At 21.2% G+C, this 25972-nt stretch overlaps 1 protein-coding gene across 2 annotated transcripts; it reads left to right on the plus strand.

Moving 5' to 3' along the window:
- Nucleotides 1–1403: 1403 nt before the first annotated feature.
- On the plus strand, nucleotides 1404–25010 carry LOC112596535 (RB1-inducible coiled-coil protein 1). 2 transcript variants are annotated; one of them, XM_025342271.1, is made up of 21 exons: nucleotides 1404–1761; nucleotides 2915–3161; nucleotides 3231–3439; nucleotides 7535–7696; nucleotides 7786–7912; nucleotides 9428–9635; nucleotides 9710–9880; nucleotides 9972–10156; nucleotides 10924–11110; nucleotides 11221–11400; nucleotides 11480–11787; nucleotides 19512–19578; nucleotides 19651–19845; nucleotides 19962–20261; nucleotides 20573–20737; nucleotides 21424–21563; nucleotides 21893–21938; nucleotides 21999–22048; nucleotides 22149–22285; nucleotides 24491–24558; nucleotides 24710–25010. In XM_025342271.1, exons 2-21 carry the CDS (start codon nucleotides 3088–3090, stop codon nucleotides 24842–24844), a joined length of 3114 nt encoding a protein of 1037 aa, XP_025198056.1. In that variant the 5' UTR covers nucleotides 1404–1761; nucleotides 2915–3087; the 3' UTR covers nucleotides 24845–25010. The 2 variants fall into 2 exon arrangements, with proteins under 2 accessions (XP_025198056.1, XP_025198055.1); XM_025342270.1 differs by having other exon boundaries at nucleotides 20573–20743; nucleotides 24710–24844.
- The last annotated feature ends 962 nt before the right edge of the window (nucleotides 25011–25972 follow it).

A 25972-nucleotide genomic window follows, 5' to 3' on the forward strand; every position in this document is an offset into this window, starting at 1 on the left:
ATTATACCTAATACAATAAAAATAACAATATATTTTTTTTTAATAATTAATCTTGTAATCTTTTATACTTTATAGTTATATATAATATATTAATATCTAATACAAGCCAATTGCTTAACATACAATTTGTTTATTAAATGTATAATTAATAATTATGTATTTTATATTTATGAACATAATGTTTATTTATAAAAAATCGGGAAGCCACTCTACTGTATTACTGTATTGACGTATTATATGATTCAAAATTTCAAGTGTACTTCATAATTGTGTATTTGTGTAATGTATCTATAGTTACTATTATCACTGAATGTGTTAAATTTGATTTCAATTGTCAATAAAAAATCATTGCATAAAAAAAATAATTCTGAGCGGATACGATGTGTTAGATTTTATTTCTAAGAATATCATCCAACACTTACGTAGGTATATTAGAACAGTTTGAATAGAATTGTGATATAAATTATAAATAACTTAAAATTAGTTTAAATAATTAAAACATTTAATTTATAATTAAATAATTAGTAATATACGTAAATGTAACAACGAAATTACTAGCAAAAAATTAACTAAAACCGTTAAATAGAATTTTTATAAAAGTATACATTAACATTACCTAGTATAATTATTATACTATATATATTAAATTATAATATAATATAATATATTATATACATTTTAAATTGTTCAATGTTAATCTATTAATGATTACATTTATACGCCAAAGTTGTTAAAAATAAAAAAAAAAATAATCTATTTTTCATTTAATTAATAAATTAAATATTAATTAGTTCACTTATATAATACAATTATAACATAATACCTGCCTATTATACGACTATACTATATCAAGTTAAGGTATCTTGTAAATTGTAACACAAATCAAACATTGAAAAATTAATAAGATTTCCGTTTAAATAAATAATACTTACTATACCTATAGGTACATTATGCTATCAGTATTCTGGTTATTATATTATATATTTGTAGGTACCTGATAAATAATGTGCATTTAATATTTATGTTATTATTGATATTATAAACACATATAATCCAATTAAACTACTTATGTATTAGCATTACTGGTAAGTCGTGCAATCATTATAATAACAATAATAACGTTATTCTGGGACACGACCTTCGACAAACAAGTCGAACAAAACGCCATAATATGTAATGCGGAGATTGCGATTCATGATGTTGATAGCCGCGAAATAATATCGAGCAAAAGCCTTCAGCCATACACAATCTGTCAGCTGATCCGATGGCCAGGTGAACATATGGACCAACCAGCACAGATGATAACGAGTCTCCGATTATTTCCTTTATTGTTATTGTTGTTATTATTGCAGTGATTAAAAATATGAAATAAATAAATTAAAATATTAAATTGTTTGCATGTGTGTATATATATTATGCTTTAAGTTGTTGCATTACTATTCGTTTTGTTTTTTAAGCGCACTATTATTTAAGAATTAGCCCAGTTTCATTCCGTCGTTCAATTGCGTGCTCTAATGTTTTGTTCGACATAAATTATAATCGTAACCATAACAGCTGAGGAGTGTGTTCTGTACAATTTTGTTTCCCCATTGTGTTTCTTATCTTTGATTTTGCACTTTTGCGCATTGTTTTGCGAGTTCTTAGTTTCAATTTTATTCGCGAACGCAGGCCATCCTCGATCAAAAACTAGACATGTAAATCCGTCACGATGGAATTTATACACGTTGGTGCGTTGCCGTCTGGCGAGCGCCAATAAATGTGGTATGTAATTTTTTTATTTTACAAATTAACAATAGAGATATATATGATGAAATTATTACATCATTGTTGATGTAAACATTTCTGTAAATTATTTCTTTGACATTTATTAATCTACTTAATATGGATAAAATTATTTTGAGTGTTTTGTAAACTATTTAGATTCTTAACTACCTAGTAAATTTTGATTTAATCTTAGAATATTCTTTTTTGTATTATGCTGAGTCATCATTAATAAATTAGGTATCTACCTTTCCATACAATAAATTAATTTACTATAATATTACTCATTACATTATTATAAATATGTATAATTTTTATTTAAATTATCTATGGATAGTGTGTATAAAAATCAAAAATGTAGGTATTTATAATGTGGCCCTGAAAGCCTATTTTTAGTAAAAATATATTAAACTACTATATAGGTAGTGCTTAAATTATGTTTTTGATTTAAACATTAATTCTCTTTCATTTGAATATTTTAATTATATAGGTAAATTTTGTAATATTTTATCATGATTTTTATTATTGTTTAATATTTATTTTACTTAAATGTAAACTTTTAATTATTCTTGAAACATATTTTGTTATAACATTTTTATTTTAAACATTTTTATTAAAATCACTACTTACTTTTATTTATGTTGATTTAAACATAATTATTATACAAACTTAATTTTGTTGCTTAATATTTGTTAAAAATGTTATTAAGCGTGTAATGTGTCTATAATACAAGTTGGAAATTAATTCCAATAAATTAATTGATATTAATGAATACAATTGGTGTGTATTAGAAATATATAATATTTTCTTTTTGTAACATTGATCAGAAGTGAATTAATTTATTAACTATATATAAATCCTGTTTAATGATTCAGGTACCCTAAATTTATATCTATATTTTTAAAGACGTCCAAGTCATACTACTTGTAATTATAATAGATTGATTTTTATTTTGACTAGTATTAATACTTTAAAATTAAAATACATCATGGTTATTTTTTTCCTAGCAATAACTTACAACATTGTCATTATTATATGAATATTTCTCAATGATAAAAATATAGTTATCTTGTTTAATGTAATAACTTATGAGTAATCTTTTTAATTTATTTTGTTTAAACGAATACATTTGAACTTATTTTATTTGTTTCAGGTTTTAAACCAAATATTTTTCATACCACAGAATTGGTATGTCATTGCAACGTGCAATTTATAAAATATAACAATGTATTTATGACAACATATTTGACTACAGAAGTTGTGGTAACAGGAAGACATTGCAAAAATAGATTTGTTTTCTAAATAAATATAATATCATCATTTACTATGGAAAACCTTTTAGTTTATCATGTTGACATCGGAAGATGGATTACATGTGATTTTAGCATGCTCAATAAAACGTAAAATTATTTCTTCAATATATATTTTATTTATTTAGTATGATAATTATTTTTCTATTAATGTTTTAGAGTATCTGAATTAAAGTTGCAAATTGTAAAAAAGACTGACATCCCAGTGAACAAGCAAGTTTTGCTAGTCAGTGGCGGAGGCCATTTAGACCCATTCAAGGCTGTTTCATGTTATTGTGCCGGCACTGATACAAGCCCATTTTTTTTGTTTAGTAAAGAATTAATTGATCATTCTGAACCACCTTCTGCTTATTTCGACACTCGACCAGGTAAGCTTTTAATAATAATAATTCTTTATTAACGGAATAAATTTCAATTAAAAATTTTCTGTGAAGAAAAGTGATTGTAGAGTAATGCTAATGTACATATTATTTTTAAAATAATTTAAAGTAAAATATAATGTTATATAATAATAAGTAACGTACCCTTTTTTTACTATTAAAATTTAATAAGTATTATTTAGATAACTAGAAAACTTATCAAGTTAACAAATCAAAATTTATTATAATATTATTTGCAGATATTAAAATGTTAGCTGGGTTATATAATCCATATTTAGTGTCACATTTGACAGATAATATGTGGGTTTATTTCTAGAGTTAATAGGATTAACTTTAAAGTTTGATCAAGTAGTTCTGGATAATCAATCGCATTGTGCAAAAATTTGAATAAAAACCTAAAATTTAATGTAAAGCATCTGTTTTTTAATTTTAATTAAAATGATATGAAATATTAATGAAATATAATATATATATATATATATATATTTTTAAAGTTGTTTTATTTTGACTAGAAATAATTTTAAAAAAATATTTTTAAAAACTTAAATAGATTCTGAAATAATGAGTGTTGTTTGATAAAATAATCACTTAGGATGTATTTTTTTTAAAGTATTAATTCATTTTTTGTCTATTTTATTTTAATACTAAAATTTTGTAAGTTTTCTATACAGTTTTTAATTATACTTAATGTACAAATAATATATTTAATAATTTTATGAAAACTTCTATTTAATTTTGAGCAGAACAAATGTATTAGTTTAATGGTTATAAGTGTTAAAAATAAAAATGCACTTGTTATCGTGCTTAAAAGTAGTGAAATCTTTGATATCATTTTTAAAATATCTTAGCTATTTATTAGTATTATATATTTTTCATGTATTTTGGATTTCTGATTGCGAAAATGTTTTTTAAACAACAAATATTTAGTATATCCATTATAGTGAATTACTCAATTTTTAAATATAGAAGGATTCTGAGTGAAGAAATAGGTTTTTACAAATTACAATAATGTTTTTTTTAATATAAGTTGGTCATTATTATTTGAAGTAGTAAAAACTAAAAATATTTAAATTTTAAATTTTGAGGGTGATTTTTTAGAATATATACATTATGTTATTAAAAAATCATTAAGTTTGTATTTTTTTACCTAATAAAAATTTATTACAGAGTTCTTCCTATGTTATTTTGTTAGAATTAAAACTTAATTTTTATGAATGTTAGAAGAAATTCTTACAAAATTGGATATTTAAAATTTTTTTAAATTTTTTTGTTCTATTCAAAAAATAATGACTGTAAAAAATTTAAGCATTCCACTATTTATATTAATCAAATTATGATTTTATAAATAAAAAAACATTTTAAAAATGTTTAAACATATTTTAAGCTATTGTTAAACCTATCGCACTACTAATATTCATGAATTATAAAATTTTGACTGTCATTAAAAAATCGATTCGTAATGTTTACATGTGTGTTAGCAATCCATAGCCAAATCTATCGCACTCATGGTTCTTAAATTCAGTATCTTATATCCAAGAATATGCATCTGAAGACAAATCAGTTGAATCAACTAATACAATACATGCAATTTGTTTTTTACAAAAATTAGTTCAACCTAAACTTAAACCTATATCTTATAAATAATTTAATTACAAGTAAAAATATAAATATTTAATAAATATCCTTTGAATTTAGGTTGACAGATCATCTTTAATCAAAAATTGTTTTCCTAGTGTAATGATCTATCATAAAATTGAATTTTAATATGTCTATTACAGTGACCTATTCAATGATGAATCAATTCAAAATTCATTGTAATGTAAAGTGACTTTTATGATTATTTTATCTTTTAAATTATTAATCAAATTTGTAATTAGTATGCAAAAAAAAAAAAAAATAATGTTTATAACTTAAATTTTTAATAAATCAAGATTTGGCGTATAAATATGGGTAATTTATTCTTGAAAAATATTAATTTTAATAAACTGAACAAAACAATAATTAATAGATATTATATGATATTTTTATTATTACTTATCATTTGACAAAATATAGTAAAATTATATAATGTGACTTGTATACTTAAATTTGTTTATTAGTTTTTTATAATACAAAAATTGTTTTTTATGTGTTAAGATACAACTTTATTTAACATGAAAAGTATAATATTTTTTTAACATTATTTAATAATACATTAGCAAACCATTTGAGAAAATTTCATTAAAATTAACCTAAATCATTCATAATCTAGTGTTCTATATTTACTGTTATCTGCAATATTGTTTCCTCAATTTTACACTTTGTTAGTATGTATTTTATTGATAATCAATTAATGAAAACAAATTCGCATTTTATGCTTTAATAATATTGTATAATTTTGTTAAAGTTAGGTAAATATTAAAATTTTCTAATTTCTGTCTCATGAAAAGTTATCCATGTTGATAGTATAAATTATAGAAAAAACAACACTAAGTTAAAAATAATACATAAGATCTGTGTCCATTACATGAACTTAATAACATCTAACACATTATGATCAAGGTTCTTGGAATAAATATGAACTTTATGAACAATTTTAATTCATTACATGGGTGATATACAAATATTTTATTCTATATTTATTTTTAAAAAATCCCTACTTTTTTCTAATTATAATAATTATGTTATTAATGATAAGAGATTTAAAACGTTTATATAATTATTTATAGAGAAATAATGTTTTTGTTAACTAATTAAATATGAATATTAATGAATTAATACATTTTTATGTATACCATTATGCCATTTTTGTATTTAATTTACGTAGTTGTATACTAATAAAGTACATAACATGTAAATAATAATGTAATATAATTAAATTTATCATATAATTATGTAGATAGCTATATCTGTAATTAATATCATTAAATATTAAATAAAACAATATAAAGTTAGTTGTCAGTTGTTAACAATTTCTAACACACAGATACAAAGCCTAGATTAACACTGTGACTTAAGGGTCAACATTTGATTATGGGCCATCATTAATAAATAAAAATTATAGTCCTGCTCTTATTTCTGTTTGAATTCTATAATTTAATATTTTGAACATGATATTGTTAATTAAGTATTTGCATTAAATATTATTAGAGTATAAAAGTACAGAATTAACATTATAAAAAAATTTGTGTTTTTATATTATAATACTACTATATAAAATAATATAGTCTAAAAGTTAAAATGTACATAAATATAAATATTAACAACATTAAATAGGTAAATTTATTTTTATTATTTAAAAACCCAAATTAGATAATAAAAATATATTGTTTAATTTTAAAATTATTAGAAATAATGAATATATTTTGAAAATCAAATAATTTTTAGAAATTTTAAAACAAATTTATTCATGGTTCCTTACTTATTTTTATTTTTACTCCAATGGTTTCTGATAGTTCTATGGGTATATATTTATTATTTTTAAATATATTATTTAATTTTATATGCTTTTATGTGTTAATTAATTTTTATCAAATAGCTTAAATTAATTCAATAATAAAAATATTCAAATAACAATTATTTTTATATTGTTATCTTTGAAACTTGTCATAGTACAAGAAAAAAACTGTATGAATATTAAAAATATTATTTAAAAAAAAAAGTAATACAAAATACTATTGTCTGGTAATAACTAGAAAGATTGTCACGTAAATAAAATAAAATATTATTTAATATTATAGTTTATTTTCTTTTTTAATAATTAGGCTTAAAAGTTAAAATCTAATATTTTTTTACTACAAAAAATACAAATTACCGCTTAACATAATTTAATGTGACAAAACTTTGTGCCCTTATGTTTGCAGGCCTCAAGAACATACCCCCTTGTAATCTAGAACTAACATAATATGTATAATATTATGTTACATATCAAAATTTTATTCTTTAAATATTTTTATTATTTTTAATTTACTTACTAAATTAAAGTCATGTTTTACTTATTTATTAAGTTTTAGTTAAATATTATTGTGTTTAATATGTAATCCTGTAAATTTATTTATAAATAACAAAATAGTTATCAATTTTATTTTTTAATTTATGTTTCAGATATAGACTTTACAAGAGAACACCATAGGACTCAGGGAATGCCACCTACAATAGAAGCATTAAATGTTAGAGTTTCTCTTGCACAGCAATACAGTGAAAATGCTCAATATAATTTAAATTGTATAGATATTCTCATCAATGACCAACATATGATGCACCAAGGTTTTATTAAATAATATTTTAATATTTTCTTTATGTAATATTTAGTTTAAAAAATTGTCTTAATTTTTATATTTTTAATTTATTTAAAGGTTGGTCAGCAGCTGTAGCAAATATGCTTGATACAGTAGAAAAGTTTAAATACAAAGCTGATATATTTGAAAATGATTTTAAACAATATCTCAATGGACGAGAAGACAGTATAAATTTACTGAACAAGTATGTTATAATGTACAATATTAAGTTTAGGAGAAAAGCATACCCCTAAAAAAATTGTAATATTATTATTTAGCACAATGAAACCTAAAAATGTTATTTTTTTTGTAGGGGAACACAGCTTTCAAATTTCTTTATTTGATTTTCATTCATGATAATTTGGTTTAATAAAAGATTTTAAGTATACTTATTAGTTATTATGTATCAACATTTTTTAAAATTGATTTCTTTGAATATGTATATATTTTTAAATAAAGTCTAATTTATATTTAATAAAAATTTAAATACTCTACAATTGAGTATAATAATAGTTTAATGACTATATTATAGTATTTGAAAATACTTATAAATCATAATTTTTAATAAGATAGCATTGGAAATTCATGCAAGATTAATTGATTTTTCATTTATTAAATTATTGGAAACAATCAAAACAATGTTACATACTGGTAAAATTTTAAACATGAATTTTACGATTAAGGTGAGGAGTACTTAAGAAGTAGTATACAAAGTTTATATGAAATTAAAAAGTTGTATAAAGAAGAAATAAAAAGATACTATGCAAATACATAAATAAAATATTGAATTTATATTTTATAAAATTATTAAATAAATTTAGTGAATATATTATATTTATTTTACCAAAGCTTTCTTAAATCTGTAATGATTTTTATATTAATATTTAAAGATTTACATATTATATAAGATGTTATATTTCAGTATAAAGTAGTCTTACATTGATTAAATTTATATCAGTAATAATTATAAGAGTATGGATTTTGAAGCACTTAAAAAACATAAAAAAAAATATTTAAAAATAAAGCAAAGAAGCATTTATATTACGCAATCATTTTTTAAAAATCCTTTAAATTTTTTTATTTTAACAATAAAATAGTTTCCAAACATTTTTATTATTAATATTATGTTTATATTTCTATAGTTTTATTTTTCTTATAATAGTTAATCTGTAAATTTAATTATTTGTTTTGAATAATGTACTAATATCCTAAAAGTTGCATTGAACAATCAAATTTTATTTTATCTTAAAATTGAAAAATAAAAATACCATTATATTTTATCATATAATTAGTACATTAAAATTGTTAAAAGCTTAAAAAAATCAATAAAAATAATACACAATTATTATAAAATATTTAATCAAATTATAGACAGCTAATAAAGTATCGTTTTGAATTGGTAGAAAAAAAACTTTGTTAAAATCTGTACTTAAATAATTACTTATGAATTAAAGTTAAAATATTTTTTAGAATTATTGGATATGTTATTAGTTAACTCGTAAATTATTAGTATAGTAATTGTACTTAAAAATATATATTTAGGCTCTTATTCAATTTTTAAATAAACATGTACCAGATAGTTTATTATAAGATTATTTTTAATTCAGTTACTTTTTTTTTTTTTATATAACTATACCTCAACAAATAATGTGAGCCTTTCCTATCAAATCTTTTTAAAAAATACATTTATAATTACTTAAGATTGTATTTTTTTTTTCAGTTTTAATGATATTTTGATAGAAATTTCGAAAATTCCTTTGCTACCAGCTCTTTTAGAAAATAATTCTGAAGAACGTGCACGAATGGATAGTTCAACAAATGATGTAAAAAATGTAGTTCATCAGTCATTACTTGAATGGGTAACAGCTCGACAAGGATTAACAAATTTGAAACATATAGTTGAACATTGTGAAAATAGTTTAAAACAGGTATTTTGAATGAGGACTATTCTTAAATAATGGATTATTTATTTTATTACCATAAATATTTGTTGTGTTTTCAGTTTAATGAAGAGATGTTAACTTCAGTCTTACGAGAAGTATCTGCTATGAATGAATGCTCTAGTCGAAGTGATTGTTCTGAAATTAAAGGACTGGAACATAGGTTATTTAAACTAGCCCAAATGATGGATGAAAGTAAACGATTAGCTACAGAACAATATAATCTTGCCGATGTAAATATTAAGAGCTATTTTAAAAAATAATTTAAAACTATAACAATTTTACTATGTATAATTTTTTATTATATTCTGCATTTGTTTTTAGACTATAAAAATGAATCATGCAAAAGCTGCTAATGAAGGTGATGTATCAGTTATAAGTGTGCTGTTAGCATCTCACGATAAACAATTAGAAATGATGAATAAGAATAATTTAAGGTTATGTGATATTCGAAATAGAAGTATTCTAGCAAAGCAAGAACTTTGCAACAATCTACACCCACGACTTAAGTAAGTTAAGCCCGAACTCAAATGTATTTTTATACTTAGGATGTATGATTTATACTTAAAACATGTGACTTTTATGTTTAATATAGTTATTTAAATTATACAAAATTATTAGATTTGTATATATAACTGCAAATTGTAGTAAAGGGAATCATTGAAAAGAATATATAACTTGATTTAAACATAAAGATTGATATTGAATTATTAATGCAAGAACAATAATATGTATTAAATATAAATAAATAATGATTAGATCAAATTAAATTTTCATATTAATATACATTCACACTAAAATATTATAGTTATTTAATCTTTTAAAGTAATTATTTAGTTTTATCAAAACTAATTTAACATTACTTTTGGTAATCTATAGATATCAAAAACTTAAATAATCATTGTATTAAAATCAATAATAAATTCCTTTGTTTAACATTTTAATAATATTATAATATTATTCTTTAATCTTTATACTAGAATATTTCAGTCTTCTTTAAACTGAAACCGTTAAATTATTGGATTTATTAAATGATTTAAAAATAAAATGAAACAATTAAAGTAAACATTATTATTTACAGATACAATTAATATGTTTTTTTATGTTATTTTAAAATTAAATTATATTAAAACTAAATATTTTTTTTTACAATCACTCTGACAATTAATTTATATCAAGTGAGCCACAATAATTTTCTATTTCAATATTAAATTTATGAAAAAAATAAATGTAATTACGTTATATAGTATATTATAACAATATTTATTATTTTTAGGTGGTTGATTGTTATAGAAAATAAAGTTAGTGATGTTGAAGCTATCATGCTGTTATATAGTGACAGCATAAAATTGACTCGTGAATATTTAGATGTTGTTGAACAGTTACATAATACACCAACACTTTATTTTAATGCAGTTGCTGAAGTTGTTAGAAGACGTATATTTTCTCAAGCATTACTAATTGTAAATAAAATTTTTGAATTTATGTAATTTATAAATTAATAATATAAATTATTGAGTTACCCATGATAATAGTTATTTATACGAATTAAATAGTACGTCTTTAATTTTAGTGGTCTAGTGATCTTGCCTGTCATATGATGGCACGTCATTCAGATGAAATCGCAAAACGTAAAAATTTTCAATCCCAATTTGAAGGTCATTTCTTAAGCCCATTATTCCCTGGACTAGAAGATATGCCCCCAGCATTTGCCACACAAGCACCTCCAATATTTGATTATAACTTACCAAAAGTAATAACAATAAATTATTTAAGATGAATATTGGTTTTTAATGAGTATGTTAAAATTGTTAATTTTTTTTAACTTTCAGCTTTGTTTAGAAGATTTAGATATTTTAATTAAACAATTGCCTCAAATAGCTCGTGTAACATCAGTACCTAATTTCAATGCAATAACTCAGTTCTTTTTATCAAAATCAATACAAGAAGATGGTACGCTAGCTATTGAATCTAATAATGATCATAAGTCTGTAGCTATGGAAACAAGTAATTTAATGTTAGGAGATATGAATACAATAGAAGAAAAACTTAATGAAGTAATGACAGCAGTTGGTCTTGGATCTTGTAAGATTGATATGCAGCTAGAATCAGATGTTGTTAAAAGAACACATTCAGAAATGTATGTATAAATAGTTAATTTATTTACTTCTTATCTTCGTATTATTTTTCATGAATTATAATTTGAAAATTATTGCTTCATTGCTTCATATTTTTAATTTTTATAATAGTATAATAACTTTCTATTAGTTTTGTGTAATATTTTAAGGTATTCTGGACATTGAGAATATACTATTTATGTGCACAATGTAGTATGTTTATTTGAAAGTTAAATTATAGAAGTAGTAAGGAGCATTAGTTTTTAAATGTAGTATAATTTAATTGGTTTTTTTTTTATCAACTTAAGTTTTTAAAGTAAGTATGTTTTTTTTATCAACTTAAGTCTAAAAAGTAAGTATGAAACTGATGAGGAAAATTGATTTTCATGAGCATAATCAATGTAAAAATATTTATTTTGAAATTAAGGATAATGTACTTGTTTACTACTTAGAGATAACAGAATATTATTTTATAATAATTTCACTTTGGTTATGGGTAAGCACAGTTGATAACCGTATTGCCTTAAACTATGGTTGTTATTCTATATTATAAGTTTATAACACACTTATAATTAGTATAACTGAGCATATATTTACATGTGGAGTGTTATCAATCATCATTAGGATATTAATTTTTTTAAATAAAATCTCATTTTATAAATTGAACTGTTTTGTATTATAAATAGGCAATTCTTAATTACAAATGAGTTATACTTTTATGAGATGCAGTCGTGTCTATGTTATAATTATAATATTTTATATTGTGAATAAAAGTGTTTAAAAAAATTAATCTAGATACAATTATTGTAATTACATGTATTATCGAAATAACTAGATTTATATTTGAGGACATATGTAAGACAATCATTAGAATAATAATTCTTGTATAGTAAAATTAAAAAAAAATAATAATTATTTTTATTAAAGGATGGGTGAAGTTATAAACAAATTTCTGACTGCACATATGTACAATTTAACATATTTTGTTAGATTATCAATTATCATTAAAAAATGTGCATTTGTATGAATGTACTTTGGTATAATTTTGTATGCACTTTGGTTAAAAGTTAATATGGTGTGTTATATACTGGCATACCGTTGTAGATGGTGTTCTATCCATTGTAAAATATTCCAATTTGATAATGAAATTTTAAAACTATTATTTTTTTCAAAACATTTTGAATTAAGATCTATTTTTTATTTGAACCTTTTGATATAGCATCCCATCCCTTAGGTTAAATCTAGTGATAATTCATATATATATATATATATATTTTTATAAAATAATATTTTTATCCTAGTAATGATACAATAGATAGTTATAAAATGGAAAAGTAAACAAAGTTTATAAAAATGTATTTTTATATTTTGAATTACTAAGTACTAAAAAAAAAAAAACTTTGGCCACAATTTATGTATTTATTATAATATGAGAAAATAACCTAGACTTCAATTAATACCTATGTATTCTAAAAAATGCTAGCCTTTAAGTAAAATCTATCCCATGAAATGTATCTAATAACGCCATCCTAAATTTAACATATAAACATTTTTAGCTCCAAACTCTTATAGAAAAAATGGTAATCATATTTTTATATTTTTTTGTTATATGAAAATTGTTCTATTTTTGAAAAACAACAAAATAACTAATTTTTATTAGAATTGTTAAAATATAAAACTTTGTCAACATTTATTTTAAAATACTTATAAAAATGTTTTATGAGTTTCCTATAAACTGTAGCAGTTAATTATATTTCAATATAAATGTGAACTAATAAGCTAAAATATATGAACGCGATACATACTATTGCAATATTTTTATAATTAAAAAAATAAATAGTTAAATAATAAAAAAAAGTAGAAATAACTTTAATTATTTTATTAAATAACATGATAATTTATTTTACTTGAAATGTCCATAGACTTAAGTAAAAATAATAAGTTAACTTAAATTTTTTCTTAAACTATACTTTTAACTTCTTGAAATTATAAAATTATAAAAAAAATGTATATTATAATAAAGTGAAATTAAGAATTGGAATCTTGATTGATTCCCAAAATAAATGTTAATGAGTGATAAACTATAAATTAATTTAAGTGTTAAACTATTTACTGAACTCTTCTTGAATCAAATTTGATAATGTCTTCAAAAATTTGTTTTGATTCTAATGATTTTTTAACTATTTCATTTTCTATGTGTATTATTACCAAATTACTAAAACAATTTTGAATCAAGTAGTTCCTAACCAATTTTTAATCTTTCTCATTGCTAAGAAGGACTACTCACTTGTAGCTGAGCTTACAGGTATGCTTAGTACCACTTGTAACAAATCATGCAAATTAGGAAATAATTTCAATGTAATAGTTGATAGCAAATTTTAAATAGTCCTATTTTTGATTTGAGAATTTGAATAACTATTGACTATAATATTCAATGAATTATAAAAATCAAGTATAAAAAAAATTATCAATAGATTTTGCTAATTTTTGATTTTCAACAGGAAATATAGTTCTTTTTTAAATTTGTTAATCTTTCCTCACAAGATCCAATTGTTGAAATCACTAGAGAAATTTTTAAATATTGATTCTTAACAGGTTTCTTTTTTTTTTGAAAATCCTTCATAATTTAAGTAAATACCAAAGTTTTTTGAAAATTTAGTGATATCCCACAATAGTTAAAAACTTTTATTAAATGTTTTTTTTCATGTAATGTTGACTGTTATTGTTGAAGTTGTTTGACCTAATATCATATCTTATTTAAGTGTTTTTGTAAAGTTTGACTTCATTGGTCGGTAGTTAATAAAATTTCATAAAATACTGATAAATTGTATTTTTTTAATTCCTTTTAAAATACCAACCAATTTAACAACATAATTGTTTTTGTTTCATAATTAATTTTAACATTTAGTAATTTTTATACCTACATGCCCATCTAGTAACACTTAGCTATATAAGTATGTGGTTTTAACACCATTTTTTTTTTTCATTCAAATAAATGTACTGTGAATAGGTGGCTTAAAAAATGAGGATATAGTGTTTTTAATAAATCAAAAAAAGTTATTGAACTTTTATATGTTTACAAATCTCAAAAATGTTCATATAAGTCGTTGAAACATGTTAAAAATATATTAGTGATTATGAGATTGATAAGAATTATTTATTATAATTTATAAAGATATTTTTTAAACATTTCGAAAAACTCCATTTAAAATATAAAATTGCAAAAAAATTCCTGTAATATTAATAATAGTCTTTCGATTTATACTTAATAGATGATTAATAGTTTTAGACTGTAGAATATAATTTTTATAATGTTAAATGTTCAGAAATTAGATTATCGCGTATAACAAAGGTCATTAGACTTTTTTAAAGTCATATTGATGATACAGACGATGCTGTTAAATGATAAGTCTTGTATGTTTTTTTAATATATTATATTTCTTTTACACTCTAATGTAATAATTACCAAAATAATATTATTCATGTTTAATTATAATAACTATTATCCAACTGTATATAATACTTTGAAACAAAACAAATAATTAACTTATTTATTCAATTAAAATTGTGCATAATTGGATACTTCCAGTATTTTGAAAAAATTAATAAACGTGATTATTATTGATTGTTTTGAAAAAGTTTGTTTAATTTTGTTTGATTTATTACTGAATAAAAATATAAATAAACGTATCATAATAAATATTTGTGTAGTCAATATAGTTATTTGAGATTTACACATTGTATAACTTTTTTTCAATGATAATTTTTAATTTTTCAGTAATTACAAAATAAAAATGTAAGAAAAAAAACATTCTTATATAAAATTTATTAAAAATGTGATGTAGGTAAATAAAATCTGAATATTATTTTGTGTATTGTATATATTTTAATACCTATTTGCAATTTTATAAGATTTTAATACTTTTATAAAAATATATTTATATATTTGTGTTATATAATGTTCATTAGTAAATATCATTAGTTATTACTAACCACTAGGGCTAGGATTTATATGCAAAAATATATTTTTTTTACAATTTCTGATAATTGCTTTTGTAAGTAATGTCCATGAATTAGGTTATGATGAGATAAACAGTGGTGATTTCATTTTGCATATTTTGGAAAAAATGTATATTATTGCATATTTTGACTATAAAAACGCGAAAAATGCATATTTTATAGAATATTTTGTTACTAGACGTTTTTAACGTGTGACAGTATGCCGGTATGTATTGACCTTGTTCAAAAATACCTATATTAAGATCTAACAGAAGACCGACCAGTTTTAATAATTTAAAACACCATGTAATTATTTTGTATAATATATTTGAATAGCGTGAATAGTTAAGAATATTATTTAATCAATTTGAAAACGTATGATTTTATCAGTGTATATTTTATATTTTTTGGCGTATATAATATTAATTGCATATTTTTGCATATTTTTAATAAACCAAACGCATATTTTACAATTTTTATTGCATATAAATCTTAGCCCTAGTTATTACCTGTATACAAATTAAGATAGGAAAGTTGATTTTCTTTGTGTGTTTCGAAAGACTACTTGTTTTGGTGGATTATAGAGATTAGTGTGTTTTACTACTTACTAAGCAGAGCTCCGTTTCCTATTGTATTTGTATCGGTTTTTTCATTAAAAGAGTTCATAAAAACAATTATTATTACTTGTAAGAAATTAAATTATAAATTTTTTTAGCTAAGTTAAGACATAATATGTGTGACCTTGTGTTATAACTACTTATTTCAATTATTCAAATGAGTAAACATTTGAATATATTTTGATTATTAAATAATATTTATTTTTACTTCGAAATACTTTTTTACGCAAAAATATATAATATATATATCGTATGTTCTATACATTTGGCTGAAATTAAAAATTTTTTTTTATCTCTACAATCTTAGTAACTGATAATCAAATTTAATTAAATTATTTTGCGTATAATAAACATTTAAGAATATTAAACCGACTAACAATTTCTTATAACAGTTATAACTTTCTAACTATTTTATAGTAACAATAACATTCTTATACCGAGTTTTACAAATTAATCTAATGGTTTTTTAATTAATTATGATTTAGTAACTCGTGGATTATATTTGGTTCATTAAACTAATATATGTTTTTATGGAACCCTATTTTAAAAGTAATATGTTTTCATTATTTAATGAAAATGAAAATCTCGTAATTCTAATATTGTATAGTAAGTTAAGTTTCTAAATCATGTTTATAATTATTGTTGTTCTTATCCCACTCTAGATTATTTATTTATACCTAATTAGTTAATCAATCATTACAGAAAAAAAAAAAGTAAAAAAAATGAATGGTTTATAATACGGGAAAAATTTATTGCATTTATTATGATTTATGAATATTACGTATATTAGACGGGTTATGTATAGATTGTAAAACATTATTTTAATTTATACAACACATTATATTTATGTTTAATTAAAATAAATATTAGTTATTTAAAAAAGTTTAATGTACATAGTAATCCAATATAATTTAAAAAAAATTCAATACTACATACTTCAAAGACGAATCTAAGACGTTTATCTAATTTGTTCTCTTCGATTTTAATTGGTAACTTCGCCGATATATTATCTGAAACATAATTATTTTTTTAACAATTCGCATTGATTTAAATTTTTTCTGTAATTAATTATACAAAATTCAAATATTTTAAATTTATTTTTACATTATGCTTCTGTCCTGTGCGGTACCACACTGATGACTGAACTAGTGTTTAATATTAAGCAGGTTCGATTTTAACACTGACAGAAACATTAGATTGCTGTAATTACATAGGTACCTTTACAAATAAGTTTATAATAATAACGTTAAACAGCGTATTTAGTTAATTCCCATAGGACACTTATCGTTAGTACTAGGTTCTTTTTAATTGACGAAGAATGTTTTAAGTCCCATTACTATAGAATATACGAATCAATTATTCGACCATTAGGTATAATAAAAATTGTTTATGTCTAAATACTTATCTAACTTATTTTGCTATAGAAATAATTCGAATAAAAGTATCATAGTATCAAACCTACGTGATTCATATTTTATTACCTAACCTACAGTTTATAAAATAAATATTTAACTTTTGCTAAAAATTATTAAAATACGATAAATCTAATCAGGTTTTATTTTCATGCATTTTATTAAGTTAAAGGCTTATTTAATAATTCTAATTTTGAAATCATAAACTAAAATCATGTTGAAAAACCTTGGATTATACGTGTTTTATATCTTTGCCTGTAGATAATTTAATATGAATGTATAATAATATATACATAATAAATAAATACTAAATACCACGTGAGAAAGTTATAGTTTCGTTTCATGATGCGATTAAAATACGGTAATATTTTAATGTATATTATGACAATATTTTAATATTTTAGGCATTTTTTACTTTTATTTAATGGTACCTACATTTCATTTTGTAGCAAATATTTTAGTATTTTATAACAACTAATAAGTTCATAAATTCTGATTAAACATTTATCGATCGAATTCAGAGAAATAAAATTATTATGCAATTTGAGATAAATGTTTTGTATTGTGTTTTGAAAAACAACAATTTTAATATATTTTTGTAAACCTTTTTTCAAACTAATTTTAATGTGTATGCGAGTTTCAACTTAAAACATATAAAATCATATGCGATGGACCTCGTACTTATTATGTAGCATAGTCGTATTAAAATATTATCGGTATATAATTGATTTTAATCTGCGTTACAACTCGTGATTTATTCTTAAAATAAAGCTATTTAGATGAGATATATTAATAGATTCAAACCGATTTTATATTACCTTATATAATTTTTAAATGTATATAGAAGTATATTGAATGCCAATTTCTTAATGCATCTATTTAAAAAGTACATATATATATATATATAATATATATACACTTTTTAGTTTATATTTAGTTAGATTTTAAGAGCATGTAAATGTATACACATTTATACTCAAATATGTATTATTTTAATAATTAGGAATTCTTTGATTTTGGGCTCTTTAACTCGAATATTTTTTTTTTAATAATATTGTATGAAATAATAAAATTTTGACATTAATCGCTTTCATTTATTCATAAAATTTATATTCATTTATTTTATGAAAATTTTCATGATGCTTAGTGTTCACTTTAAGTTATAATTAAATTTTAAACAAGCTTTTTATAGAATTTAAAAAATATAATAGAGAACTATTTGTTTCCAGACCATCAAAATTGTATAATTTATACTAAAATAAACTGTAAATATCTTAGTACATTATTGATTTATGAATATTCTTTATACAACAATGAATATCTGGCATTACTGAATATTTCATCCGAACTACAGTTTTATTACTATTTAAATAAAAAAAATTTAGAAATAAATATTTTGTCTGATTAATCGAGTACAATAATTATTATATATACTATAAATATTAAATATGAATAATTATTTTATTAATTATAGTTTTAGAAATTAATTCAAGTTAAGTACATTTAAAAAAGTTTTACTTAGGTAACTTGATAGGTAGCACTGTAATTTTAATTAAATTTACATCTATGTATATTATATTAAACTGTTATACATTATATAATATTATTATTATTTTACTTACATATATATTATTATCAATTAATAAATTGTATTTTAGTATAGAGTATTATTAATATTAATTTATTTAATTTTATAAATTGTGTATATTTTACTTTCAGGGAAAATGACAGCTATAATCCAGATAGTTTTATGATACCACACAAGTATATTGGAAGCCATCAAGAAGTATTATTTTTATTCATATAAATACTTAAAAATAATATTTTATCTATATCATTATTATTATGTTTTGTTTAGCATACAGTAAAATTATTGAGAAAGAGTCTTTATACATTGGAAAATGTAGCTAATATCACAATTAATAAATTGCGATCTGATTTAAATGTATTCAAACAATTCATACTTCAACAAAATGTAGAGATTAATATGTTTACTAATAATTTACTATCAAAATATAACATTCAAACTTCTCATATACAACAGCTTATTCAAGTAAGATTAATTTTAAATTAAAATTTAGAAAAATATGTGTATCATACTGTCATCTATTGAATCATCAAGTTAATTTAGATTTATTTATTTTTATTTATAATGTTAATTTCTTTTAGTATGTAGAAAAAAGTAAACGTGAATTGGATTGTATGAGAATAAGAATAAATGAGCTGGAATCTCTTGTAGAAATGCACATAAAAAATGAAGAACACGAACGTCAGTTACGTTTAAGAATGGAGAATGAAAGAGATGAGTGGATGCAACAAGTGTTAGAACATGCACGGAAAGAAATAACAAATAAACTGACAATGTCACATAAAAAAGAGCTAGAAATGATGCATGTGCGTTTTAAATTAGTCACTCAAGCAGCTAATATGGAACGTAGTTCAAGTGAACAAAGCTTAGAAAAAAACAAGGTAAAATTAATAAAGATATTTTTTGAGCTGGGTACAATCTATATTTTTTCTTACCTATTTTTCTTTATATAACCTATGTTATCTCTAGCAATTGATGTATAATATACCCATGTTATCATAGCATCCTCTAAAAATCCTATTTTATAGACAAATTCCTGATTAAAAATATCTATATTTTTTTTTTGTATAGATAAGAAAATATATACTTTTCTCAAATCATCTAAAATTTTAAACTTATTATATATATATACATATACTTATTATTTTTCATGACTATAAATTTATTATACTATTTATTGATTTTAAACCAGAGATATGATGTTATTGAACTTGTTAATCATGAAGCAATGATGGCTCAGCTTAAAGAAGACTTGTTATTGGAAAAAGAGCAAGCTATACAAGAAGAACGAAAGCAATGTGAAAAGAAAATAGCTCAAGAACGACAGTTGAAATGTGATGAAAAAAAGGATGATCAAGTAATTGTCAGTAGTTTGAAAATAAATTGTATTTATAATTATTTTTTCCAAATTAAATTATATTTTATAATAAAAATTACTATTATTTTGTTTTTGGGTTTTTAGTTTATTCAATTTCTATGATTAAAAGTTACTATGGTCATATTCATTGTCTTCAGCTTACAAATGCATAAAACATTTAATTTCAATAAAAAAATGTTATTTAGTGAACTTCATAGGTTTTTTTTATATATTAATTTTAAAACAAATTTTGAGCATTTTAAAATTATAAAATGTTTATAACTCACTTTAAAATTAAAATATAAAAAAAAACCTATCAAGTTCATCAGATAATATTCTTAAATTTCAATTTGATAATAGGTTAATTCATTATAATATTATGCATTTATAAGACGAAGACAAGGCACACAGGTTTAGTTTCCTCTAAAGTTATCCATTCCCTATTTGTATATTGCTTATAAGTTTTAACTTACTATTAATCAATACTATTATTTTGCTAATGTACTCATTTTTTTCTTCTATAAATAGAAATTTGAGAGCTAAGAAATCTTTACATTTTTATGTTGTTATTAATTAGTTGTGTTAATAAATTTAAAACTAGTTAATAACATTAAATTTGTTATGTTTACAAAATAATAAATAATAACATTTTATGCTAATTAGTTAATTTAAAATGTTTATTTTAGTGCCTTTGGGGTGACAGCAAGAAAAATACAGATGATAAAAGCAAATCTTTCAAATATTTAAAGGGAAAAAGTTCAAACGATCTTAGGTTAAGTACTTATGTCTCAAAACCAAGATCAAATAGTATTGCTGTACCAGAATGGTAAATTTGAAAAATATATCTACATAATAGAGATGTATCCCGATATGAATCCTTGTGTCTTGACTCTTGACCTATTATCCAACCAAGACATTTATTTTCAACTTAATTTTTTTTTATTTTTTTACATAAATGTGCAAAATTATATTAATTATCTTAAAGGATTCATGCAATTTCCAAATTATTTATTCCTTAACATTTATTAAGATTTTAAACTATGCTTAATGTAATTTAATTAGACACATACTAGTCGTCTTTATATTATCTTATAGTATTTTTGTCAGTATTTATATAAATTATACTTGAATAATATTTTTATGTATTTTAAATAGGGACATAGATTCTAGTACAGCATCAAGCAGTGTTTTCGTGGAACTGGTAAATTAAAATAATAATTTTTTTTTTTTTAATTCTTATCATTGTTTTATTTATGTGTAGAGTAAAAGTTCAAGTTCTGAATCTGATGAAGGGAAACTCTCTGTTAGCTCGTAAGTATATTATATATAAACACACAATATACAATTTATTAAAATCTCATTGTTATTAATATACTTATATTAATTTTATATTATATTCTTTCATATTTAGTTGCAATGTTGGAGATTATGTTTTGGTTGTATGGGACTCCATTTACAGAAACTATAGAGTATATCAAGAAAATAAAAAAAATTTGGTATTTTTACATCCCGACAGCATAGAAAGCTTATTTTTAAAAATTGGCTCTGGTTAGTATTTTAATATTACTGATATAATATAACACAATATATTAATATGCGCATTTTTTATAGTGTTTTTTTAGGATATATACTTACATTTTAACACAGTTAAAATCATTGTTATAATCAAATGTTTTTAAGTTTAATATTAATTAACTATTCTTAAATATTACCTCAATTAAAATGTGTAGTCATAATTCAGTTATTGGTTTTTAAATAATAGGATTTAGGAAATAATTATTATCTGAATGTACCGAATTACCGAACGAAATAAATCTAATCGGAATAAAAATGTGTTATCAAACAATTCATGAACTTTATTACATTATTACATGTCAGCTTATAATATTAGGTATTACAATAAATTTACAATGATATTTCAATATTACAATATTTACATACATACAAAATTAAGAATTACATGCTCTATTACTAAATTATTGATAACAAATGAAAACAGTGTAACCATAGTTAATATATTATAATTAAACCTTATTATATTATTTCATTGATTAATAATTAATACCTATGATATATAATATAAATAAATTATAAATATTTTTATCTAATTTAAAATATTTAAATCAATGATAGTGAAAATGGTATGATTTGATAAGAATTTAATTTTGAATATGTATTTAACAACCAGTACCAGATAGTCGACTTAAAATAAGTTTCAGATTAACACTTATTAAGTCTGAAAGCTAAATATCAAAAAGACAAAATACGATTTATATATCAATGAAACGTGTGAACTAAATGATAACATCAACTAAATAATTAATAATGATCAATTTTAAAACCATAAATCGCAATTTGTATTTGATTATGTTATGGTATTCTTAGAATTAGTCAAAATTGTCTCCTCAGTATTCAGTTCTCTATTTCATAGCATATTTCAATATTACGATTTAGGATACTAGTACCAAACTAATCGTTTTTTTTTTTCTTGAAGTCTTATGTATAACACCGATTACGGACTATAAGAATCACTCAAGTGATATTTAAAGTAGTTAAGTATTTCATACCGTGGCCACAGATTATCATGTGATCATAGAAATAGTTTCATAATTTAATTTCAACACAAAAAAAAATAAGAACCAATAGTTTAAAATCAAATCATGTACAAAGTTGATATCAAAATATGTATTTTAGATTACATATTTGATATTATATACACTGAGAATAATAGTTATAATTCTTTCTATACTAAACAGCTGATTTTTGGTGATATCACACAGTATTGTAAGCATGCTTATATTTAATTATTAATCAATAAACATCAATCAGTAGAATGGCACGGTGAGCTAGATCTGATGAAAACATATATCTATGTGAACATACCTATCTATTTTTTATTTATAAAACCATAGGCTTCCAATGCTTCCATAGTCTATATGTACCAGATGAAGAATAACTGTTATACTGTCGTCAAATAAATCTTGTTTCACCTTCACTATTTTTTGGATAGCAACTTGACACATTTATTTATAATATGTAATAGTATATTCTCAGTATTTCTGTGTATGATCTAAGTAGATAGTTTTTCTTTGTTTTTGAAGTTAGATTATAAAAACTAATATTTTTAAATTATTTTTCTTATTTTCTGATTATCTGACAGTGGAATTAGGACCTTTATGTTTCCTGAACTTTTATTAAAAAGTATGTCTATTAAATATCTATAGATACAATTTTATGAATTAAAATATAGTGATGTAATATATATAATTAAATATAGAAACAATATTCATATTCAATTTTTTTATTAAAAAAAATGGTTGAAATTAGCTTCTATTATTATTATTTATTTTGTACATTTGAGAGTTCTATATTATATTAAACTCCTCTTTGTTTGGAAAATAAATTTATAAAATTAATAAAAAAATCTGTTTTAATATATTTATGTATATATACATTAATGTGAATTAGTTTTGACCCATGTTGTCTTAATTGTCATTAAACATATTCAATTTATTTTATAAATATTAGTTTTAAATTAAAAATTTCTAAAATTATTGACAAAATGAAATACTATCAAACTAAAAAAATTTTGTACATAAATTTCTTTATATATAAGATAACAATTGAAATATGTTGGTAATTTTCTTACATATTTTTAAAACACTAGAAATGTATATAGGTAATGTAAGACTAATTAATATTTTATTATACTTTAGTTACATATGAATAATAACATATTAAATATTTTTGTAGATGAAACACCAAAATTACAACATTTTTCGGCAGAAATTGTACAAAAAGAATACTGTCAAGCAGTTAAAGTAATTAAATTAAAATATTTTTACTTTATTGTTTTAGATTCTTAGCTAAGTTAAAAAGCTATTGGTTTTTGTAATAGCACTTTTGAAGCAGTAATATTTGTATTAATAAAAATACTATTAAAACATTTTTAACTCCAATATTGTTCTACAGGAGGATAATAGATATAAAGTTAAAAAAGGATTGAAATTTTATCGAGTAAAAATACAACTTCTTAAGGGACCAAATCATCGACGAGCAATATCAACTTCAGATAGTTCATCTGTCTCAGTAACATATGTTCAATAATTAAAATACAACCGTGTGATAAATTTATTTAATTCATAAGTTAATACTCAAAGTAACTAGAAAGTTTCATAGTCAATATTTTACTATTCATAAAAAAGAATTATAATTAAGTTATTGAAGTCATAAATAAAAATTAAGTTATTTAGTATTGGCCAATTTTAATACACAACTGATTTAAATTATATATTTGTATATAATTCTAAAATGTTTCTTTAAGTAGATTTGATATGTTTACAAAAGTTATAGAATTATTTTAAAAATATTTAAGAGTTTAAATAATATTTTTACATCAAAAAAATAAATGACATTTATTTTCTTCAAAATTACTTTTGTAGTATTTATGAATTTGATAATTAAAATGTTATATTTTAATCACCCAATGATTCTCATTTTATTCATTATATTATAATTTTAGATATTATATATTTTTAATAATAGTTTTTTTACTTCAATATCTATTTTAAATTGAATCTTAAAAACATTATTTTTTTAACAATTTTTGTTAACCTCATATAATTATTATATTATATTATTTGTCACTGTATACTTTTTATATGCACTAAAAAAAGCCTTATAGAGTTTTTCATATCAAAATATTAGTTTTTTAAAGTTTGTGCAATTTTAATATTTTAATTATTTCATAAACATGTTAATTTTCTAATATAAAAGGGTAAATATTAATTAGATGCATACATTTATATATACATAAATTTTAGAAATAAAGTTATATTATTATGTTTAGTGACAGTGTGGTGTCATTTGAGGCTTTACTAATATTAAGTGGTAAAATAATTATCATTTGCCACATAGTTTTAAACTAGTAATTTTTCATGGGCCACTGTTCATTTTAGTAGATATAATGCACAGTTATACGTTTGTAATTTTGTATTTTGTACTTATGACCTTAATATATTTAAATATTTATGAGACAACAGTTAAAATATTATAAATTAAAATAAGTTTATAGATTTATATTTGAGTATTTTTATATTTACCTATTTTATGTATAATTGTACCTGCCATTATCCTTTATTTTAAATTGTATCTCATAGTTAGAATGTTACGAATTAATTCATAAATGTTAAACTTTTAAATTTTAATGGATATTCAATACATTAATTTGTATTT

Source organism: Melanaphis sacchari, unplaced genomic scaffold, assembly GCF_002803265.2.
Source record: "Melanaphis sacchari strain LSU unplaced genomic scaffold, SCAv2.0 Contig32_pilon_pilon, whole genome shotgun sequence".
NCBI lineage: Eukaryota > Metazoa > Arthropoda > Insecta > Hemiptera > Aphididae > Melanaphis > Melanaphis sacchari.